General features: G+C 40.9%; 1 protein-coding gene across 1 annotated transcript; it reads left to right on the top strand.

The window, feature by feature from the left end:
• Window positions 1-464: 464 nt before the first annotated feature.
• Window positions 465-1,753, top strand: LOC138875072 (uncharacterized). Its single transcript, XM_070153885.1, has 3 exons — window positions 465-682; window positions 1,262-1,325; window positions 1,469-1,753. Exons 1-3 carry the CDS (start codon window positions 465-467, stop codon window positions 1,751-1,753), a joined length of 567 nt encoding a protein of 188 aa, XP_070009986.1.
• Window positions 1,754-9,295: the final 7,542 nt, after the last annotated feature.

Below are 9,295 nucleotides of genomic sequence, written 5' to 3'. Positions count from 1 at the left end.
GCTAGACACATGGTCGAGAAGGGGTGTTTGTCTTATCTAGATTATGTTTGGGATACTACTGTTGAGACTCTGGCGATTGATTTAGTGCTCGTAGTCCAGGAGTTCTCCGATGTGTTTCCTTTTGATCTTCCAAACATGCCACCGGATCGTGATATCGATTTGAGGCAGCACAGATGGCTTGAGTAAATAAAAGACTATGATATTACCATTCTTTACCATCCGAGCAAGGCAAATATAGTTGCAGATGCCTTGAGCATAATGACATAGAGTATGGGTAGCTTGGCATTCATTTTAGTAGAGGAGATGCCATTAGCTTTGGACATTCAGTCCTTGGCTAACAGACTTGTGAGGTTGGATATTTCAAAGCCTAGCGAGTTTTTGTGTGCGTCATCGCCCAGTCTTCACTATTGGAGCAGATCAAGACTCGTCAGTTTGATGATCCGCACTTGTTGGCTCTTAGAGAGATGGTACTACAGGGTGGTGCTAAGGAGGTTACTATCAGTGAGGATGGTGTCTTGCGACTCTATAGTCGCCGATGTGTCCCTAATGTTGATGGCTTGAGGGAGAAGATTCTTGAAGAGGCTCACAGTTCTCACTATTCTATTCATCTAGGTGCTACAAAGATGTATCACAACCTGAGGAAACATTATTGGTGGCGGCGGATGAAGAAGGACACATTCGAGTATGTTGCGAGGTGTCTGAACTGCCAGCAGGTTAAGTATGAGCACCATAGGCTAGGTGGCCTACTCCAGCATATGACTATACCTGAGTGGAAATAGGAGCGCATCACTATGGACTTTGTAGTTCGGTTACCGCAGACCTTGCAGAAGTTTGATATAGTTTGGGTCATAGTCGACAGGTTGACCAAGTCGGCACACTTCATTCTGGTTGTGACTACGTATACTTTAGAGAGGTTGGCCCAGATTTATTTTCAAGAGATAGTTCGGTTGCATGGTGTTTCTGTTTCCATCATATCATATTAAAGTCCTGAGTTTACTTCGCATTTCTAGAGAGCAGTACAGAGTGAGTTAGGGACCTAGGTGGATCTCAACACAACCTTTCATACATAGAACGACGGGCTGTCGGAACGGACAGTTCAGATCTTGGAGGACATGAACAGAGCATGCGTGATTGACTTTGGAGGGCAGTAGGATCGATTCTAGTCTTTGGCCGAATTTTCTTGCAACAATAGTTATCAGTCCAGCACCGAGATGGCTCCATTTGAAGCTTTATATGGTTTGTGATGTCGTTCACCTATCAGATGGTTTGAGCCCGGTGAGGCTAAGTTATATGGTACTGATTTGATGAAAGATGCCTTGGAAAAGGTAAAGTTGATTAAGGAGTGACTTCGCACAGCATAATCCAAACATAAGAGTTAAGAGGATCAGAATGTGCGTGATTTATCATTTATGGTGGGCGAGAAAGTTCTCTTGAAGGTCTCGCCGATGAAGGGAATCATGAGGTTCAGGAAAAAGTGAAGTTGAACCCAAGGTTTATAGGCCTATTTGAGGTGTTGAGACGAGTTGGGGAGGTTGCTTATGAGATTGCTTTACCTCCCAGTCTATCGGGAGTTCATCTGGTTTTCCACATGTCTATGATCTTGAGGCATCATGCCGATAGGTCGCATGTGTTAGACTTCAGCACTGTTCAGCTAGATGAGAGTCTAGGTTATAAGGAGGAGCCAATTTCCATTGTTGATAGGCAGGTTTTCCAGTTGAGGTCCAAGAAGATTTCTACGGTAAAGGATCTGTAGAGGGGCCAACTAGTCGAGGAGGCGACTTTGGAGGCCGAGGAGGACATGCGGAGCAAATATCCACACTTATTAAGCATGCCAGGTATGATTCTAGACCCGTTCGAGGACGAATATTTGTTTAAGAGGTGGAGGATGTAACGACTCGACCAGTCATTTTGCTTTATAGAACCCCATTCCCCTATATAAAACTCTCCGTATGTGCTTTTACTGTTTTATAACTTGGGGGGATGGTTAGTTCGGGATTTGGAAGGGTTCAGGTTGAAATCGGAACACTTGATTCCTTAAGGTTGGTAAAAAGGGCTAAGTTTGACTTTGGACAACGTTTTGAGAAAATGATCTTGGAACCGAGATTTGATAGTTCCAATAGGTTTGTATGATGATTCCATACTTGGGCGTATGTTCGAATCGGGTTTAGATGAACTGGGAGCGTTTTGATGCTTAATATAGATAGTTGGCACCTTGAAGGTTTTAAAGTTCTTTAAATTTTGTTTGAAGTAGGATTTGGTGTTATCGAGGTCCAGTGGGGATTTTGAGTCCGGGAATAGTTCTGTATGGTGATTTAAGACTTGCATGCAAAAATTGGTGTCATTCCAAGTAATCTAGGTATGATTCGCAGCATTTGGAGCGATTTGGAAACCTGAAGTTCATAACTTGATTCAATTTGCTTTTGGGGTGTGATTCTTGGTTTTGTTGTTATTTTATGCATTTCGAGAGTTCGAGCAGGTCCGTATGATGTTTATGGACTTTTTGGTACATTTGGACGGGGTCTTGACGGATGTGTTTCGGACCGCTTGGAGCTAAGTTAGACAAACCAAAAATTCCACTTCTGGTTTTCTTCTTCGCGAACGCGGAAGGACCCACGCGTTCGCGATGAAGGATTTGGGTAGTGTGGCAATTTGGTCTTCGCATTCGGGATCAGGAGGTCGTGTTCGTAGAGCTTTGAGATCCCAGGCCTACGCGTTCGTGAAGGTCCTCTCGCGTTCGCATAGAAGAAAAGGGCCTGGGAGTGTCAGTACCCATTACCCTTCGGGTTTGTGAATGAGCCTTTGTGTTCATGTAGGGTAGGCCAAGCAAGCCTCCGTGTTCGTGACGCCCCTGCCACATTCGTGATGGGCATTTATTTGGGTCTGGGGCTTTCACGAACGCGAGGCCCTTTCCGCATTCGCGAAGAAGGGGCAGCTGGGCATTGCTATTTTAAATCAGGACTTAGGCCATTTTTGAGTTCATGTATTACACTCTTTGGCGATTTTGGAGCTTTAAATAGGGGGATTTCAACCTAACTATTGAAGATAAGTAATTCCTACCCAATGTAAGTTTAATAACCTAGGTAGTAATTCCTACCCAATGTAAGTAATTCCTACCCAATGTAAGGTTTAGTTGAAAAACCTAGGTTTTTATAAAAATGAGATTTGACTACGAAAATGATTATGGAATGGGGTGAAAATTACATATTTGATTTCGTGAGGCTATGGATAACATTTATCTTCAAAAATTTCAAAAATTTGGGCAAGTGGGCCTAGGGGTAAATTTTAGGAATGCTCTATTTGGGGTTTGGTAATTACTCTAATAGTTAAATTATGAACTGGTGAACATGTATTGATTCTTTTATATAACATTTGACTAGTTTTGAGTCGTTTCGCACCAAGTTGAGGATTTAAAGCATAGTTGTGGATAGGAAGTGAGCCTCAGACAAGGTAAATCTCTTGTCTAGCTCTATAAGAGAGAATTTACCCCATAGTTGATTTGAATTAATATGTGCTTCTAATTGTGGGGGCTACGTACGCACGATGTGACTAGAGTCCGTACGTAGCTACTAATTATGCTTATGTACGGGTAGTTTAGGAACTAAATCACGAAATACTTGTAATGTTTGCACCTTACTTGTTAATTAAAGTGCTTAAATTATTTTGGAACTTGATAAAGGAACTGTAAAAGATTAAATTTCATTTTGGCGGGTTACTTGACCGTTAATAGGAACTTGTGCTTCTTTGTATATTACCCTCTTAATAACCTTTAAATTGGATATTTATAAAGTATCTTCTCTTCTTGTGGAGCGGGCCTAACGCCTCGGCGGTATAATATATGCATCTATGGTTTGTGCCGTTCGACCCTCGGTAGTGCACAATATATATATACATTTGTATTTTGGATCGGGCCGTAAGACCTCGGTATAAATCGTGCGTAATAATATGTGGAGCCTAGTTATACTTGATATCGTTTTATTGGCTCGAGAGGTTAAAATCATTAAATGATGGAACTTTATTTGGGATTTTCTATTTGTGAAAGAATTATTTATTTACTGCTTGTTATTGAGGTTTCATTGTGATTTACATAGCTCATGCCTATTTAGATATTTTAATATTTTATCGGTAGCCCATAGTGAGTGTTGAAGTTGACCCCTCGTCACTACTTCTTCGAGGTTAGTCTAGATACTTACTGGGTACATGTTGTTTATGTACTCACGCTATACTTCTGCACTACCCGTGCAGGATCTGAGGCAGGTGCATCTGGTTATCATCCCGGCATGCACTCCTGATTCTCCGAGACTTTTTAGTGAGCTGCCTTCCGAGTCCGTTTTGCAGCACCCGAAGTCTTTCTTTGCATTTACTTTCTGTCTACTTCATTTCAGACAGTAGTTTAGTATTTTTGTATATTATACTAGTAGCTCATACACTTTTGACACAAGGTCTTGGAAATTATGCTAGTAGACACTTGATGGCTTTTTGATTATTTACTTCATCCCATTTGCTCTTAAAATTGTTTACTTCACATTTTATTAAATTTTCACTTCTTATTTATTCAATAATTAAAATCAACTATTTCGAAATTGTTAAAAGAAACAAACACATGGTTAGTTCACTGTTGGCTTTCTTAGTGGTAACGTTGGGAGCTATCATGGCCTACAGGAGAGAATTGGTTGTGACAGACCCACTCCCACCAGAGTCGCGGTGGCATCTAACACTACTTTCTAGGCAAGCCAACAGTCACATAATAATTATGAATTCGAATGAACATGGTTTAATAACTCAACAGTGGAAAATATCATGAAATTTATGATGAAAACAACTAGAATACTACTACAATCATCCCAAAGACCTGGTGTCAACTAGTATATAAGCACTACAGAATATCAAAATACAAGCCAAATCATCTGATACAACTGTCTGAATAGTATAATTGTAATAATAGAAATAATGAAAGAGAACTTCAAGGTCAGCAGACAGTATAGCAGCCCTCGTAGTCTCCTAAAAGCTGATAGCAACGGAACTCTAGAGATCACCTCGTCCGGAAGTACCTGGATCAGCACACGAAGTGTGGAGTGTAGTATGATTAGAACATACCTCATGTACTCAATAAGTAACAACACTAACCTTGGGCTGAAAGAAATGAGGAGCTCAGGAACAACAGTCAGATACCAATATCAATAACCAATAACAGTTCATAATATAAAGGAAACAGTACAAACATGTAGCTCAATGATATTATGTTCAGCTTGAACACATTTAAAATTTTTAGGCATGCTTTCTATTTATAACAGTTACAACCCAACACGGATAAAATATTTTTACTTATTAGCTAGCATGAAAAACGTACATCTTCATGCCTACATGTCAAATATATATGTTAAATCAACAATATCACAGTGGATCCATCAAGAATAATCATACTTAGCACTGTACGGGTTCCTGACATAACTGCCCATGATCAAGCACGTATAAAACATTGTGCCTGCGCCTACTGCTTGTGCAGATCCTACCCAAGCTCTAATCATAATCATTGTGCAGATCCTACCCAAGCTCTAATCATAATCATACAACCCAATATTGAGGCCTGCAGCACGCATCGCCTCAAATCAATAACACTTATACCTAATAGGGGCATTGTGTACGCGTCACCTCAAAATCAATACCAAATCGGTTCTATGGCCCAAACTCAGTCATTTTTCGTTCAAGTCTCAGATAAACACATCTCACAATACTAAGTTTAACGGTGTTACACATAGAGCATCAACAACATCTGAGGAATTAAATAAGAAGTATAGAGATAGAGATATCATACAAGGATATATCATTATGACTGAAAGCATGTGTACCAATAAGGCAAATAGCTCAGAGACAACAAGAATAGTCTTATCAAGTCTCAAACGAATAGCAAATAGCCTAGATATGATTTCTAACGTGAATTAGAATTCAAATAAACATACAGGTTTAGAAACACGGATATAACAAGGCAAGATAACCAACCAATCCCATGATAATCCATAATTAATCTCAAATCATAAAACACTGGTACACGTACAACGACTGTTGCCTAGCATGTACATCACCCCAATACCTTTCATTTAACGTAGTTCCCAGGGTTAAACACCCTCAAATCCAAGTTTACATATGTTACTTACCTCAAAACACGTGCAAATTAATACTCCAAAAGCCCTTCCCATACAAATCGGGCTCAGTCAAACTCACATATTTAGAATATCCATTCAATTGCGAGTCTAACCATACCAATTTTATCCAATTCCGACCTCAAATCGACCTTCAAATCCTCGATTTTCACTTTAGGATGTTTTTACTAAAATCCCATATTTCTTCACTTTAATTCACTAATTAAATGCTATCATGAAATATAACTCTAGTCAAAAACAGTTACCCTGATCCAAATCATGAAAATCTCCTCTAAAATTGCCCAAAAGCGAGCTCTCTAACTCTAAATGTGATATAAAACTCTAACCCTCGAAACAAAGTTTTGAAACATTTTATCTGTCTAGGCATTACCTTTTGCGATCATAGAAATGCCTTCGCGATCGCGAAGAACAAAATATTCCAGCTGCCCAATTCTCTTCAGTAAACGCGACACTATAGTCGCAAATGCGATGACCAAACAATCCCATGCCTACGTGAACGTGTAAACTCACCTGCGAACGAGAAGGCTTAAGGCCTGATGCCCCAGCCTGCCTCCCCTTAATGGGAACGCGTCCGCGATGGCCACTTCCCTCCAATGCATCGCGAACGCCTTCCCAGACTTGTGAATGCAAAGAACACTTCTCCTGTCAACCAAGAAGCCTCCGCGAACGCGACTACTGTGTCGCGATCATGATGAAGAGCACACCAGATATCATATCAATAGACCAAACATGATGAATATGGTTCGTAGCCTATTCGAAACACACCCAAGGACCTTGGGACCCCATTCAAACATACCAACATGTCCTGAAACACAATACGAACTTACGCGAAGCCTCAAATCACATCAAACAACACCAAAACCATGGATCACACGTCAATTCAAGCCTAATGAACTTCCAACTTCTAAAACTCATGGCGAATCATATCAAATCAAATCCGAATGACCTCAAATTTTGCATGCAATATCCAAATGACACAACGGACCTATTCCAACTCTCAAAACAAAACTCCTAACTCGATATCAACAAAGTCAATCTTCCAAACCTTCAACTTTCTAACTTTTGCCAAAAAGCACCAAATCAACCTACGGACCTCCAAATCAATATCCAGGCACGCATCTAAATAAAAAATCACCATACGAAGCTATTGGAATTATCAAAATACCATTCTGGATTAGTCTACAAAAAATTTAAACTCCGATCAACTATTGCAACTTAAGCTTCCAACCTTGGGAAGTGTCTCAATTCACTTCAAAACTGCCTCGAACCAAACCAACCACCCCGGCAATTTACAAAATCACAAATATATATATTGAAGGAACAATAAATAGGGGAACAAGGCTACAATACACAAAACAATCGGCCGAGTCGTTAGATTCTTCCCCTCCTAAACAAACGTTCATCCTCGAACGAGTCTAGAATCATACCTGGAGTCTCTAATAGGTGTGGATATCTGCTCAGCATCTCCTGATCGGTCTCCCACGTAGCCTCCTCGGCCTGCTAACCTCTCCATTGCACCTTCATTGATGCTAAATTCTTCGACCTCCACTTTCGAACCTGTCGGCCCAAAATGGCCACCGACTCTATGTTATATATCGGATCCCTGTCTAGCTGCACCCCGTGACGGATCACCATAATACTTCCGGAACATAGAAACGTGAAATAATGGGTGAACACCTGAGAGACTAGGTGACAAGGCACGTTTGTAATCCATCTCTCCAATTATCTCAAGCACCTCAAAAGGGTCGATATACCGAGGGCTCAACTTGTCCTTCTTCCAGAACCTCATCACACCCTTCATGGGCGCAACTCTGAGCAGAACCTTCTCACTAACCATATGTGTAACATCACTATTGGCATAACTCGTCTGCCTAGACTGTGCTGTAAGAAGCCTTTCCTGGATCAACTTTACCTTTTCTAAAGCATCATAGACCAAATTAGTCCCCAACAACTTAGCATCCCTAGTCTCAAACCAACTAACCAGAGAACGACATATCCTCCCATATAAGGCCTCATAAGGGGATATCTGGATACTAGACTGAAAGCCATTATTTTAGGTAAACTCTGCAAGCGGTAGAAACTGATCCCATGAACCTCTGAAATCCATCAGACAGGTACGTAACATGTCATCTAATATCTAAATAGTGTTCTCGGACTACCCATCCATTTGGGGATAGAATGTTGTACTCAACTCTACCCATCTACCTAACTCTCGCTACACTGCTCTCCAAAACTGTGATGTGAATTGTGTACCTCGGTCATAAATGATGGAAACGGGCACGCCATGCAAACAAATAATCTCTTGGATGTAAATCTAAGCCAGCTGCTCTGAAGAATAGGTAGTCATCACTGTAATGAACTATACGTACTTAGTCAACCGATCCATAATAACCCAGACTGCATCATATTTCTTCAAGGTTTGTGGTAAGCCTTCCACAAAATCCATAGTGATGCGCTCCAACTTCTGCTCTAGTATCTCCAATCTCTTAGTCAACCCTCCTGGTTTCTGATGCTCATATTTCACCTGTTGACAAATCAAACATCGAGAGACATAAGCTGCAATATCTTTCTTCATTCTCCGCCACCAATAGTGTTGTTTTATGTCACGGTACATCTTTGTGACACTTGGGTGAATGACATAGCACGAGCTGTGAGCCTCATTGACGATCAGATATCTCAACCCATTAACATTTGAACACAATTCCGGCCTTGAAGCCACATAGCATTATAATCACCAATCACAACCTCCTTAGTGCTGCCCCGCTGAACTGTGTCCCTCAACACCATCATGTGAGGATCATCAAACTAACGAGCCCTGATACGCTCCAACAATGATGACTGATCCACCACACAATCCAGAACCTAGCTAGGCTACAAAACATCTAATCTCACTAGCTGATTGGCCAAAGCTTGAACATCCATAGATAGTGGTCTCTATGCTACTGGTAAATATGCCAAGCTGCCAATCTCTCAGCCTTCCTACTCAATGCATTGACCAGTACATTGGCCTTCCCGAATGATATAATACGGTGATATAATAGTCTTTCAACAAATCTAACCATCTCCGTTGCCGCAAATTAAGGTATTTCTTCTTGAACATGTAATGGAGACTTCTATGATCCGTGAATACCTCACAT

The sequence above is a fragment of the Nicotiana sylvestris genome, chromosome 8 (assembly GCF_000393655.2).
Source record: "Nicotiana sylvestris chromosome 8, ASM39365v2, whole genome shotgun sequence".
In the NCBI taxonomy this organism is placed as follows: Eukaryota; Viridiplantae; Streptophyta; class Magnoliopsida; order Solanales; family Solanaceae; genus Nicotiana; species Nicotiana sylvestris.
The sequence above is the reverse complement of the archived record's forward strand: the minus strand, read 5'-3'. Positions and strand labels throughout refer to the sequence as shown.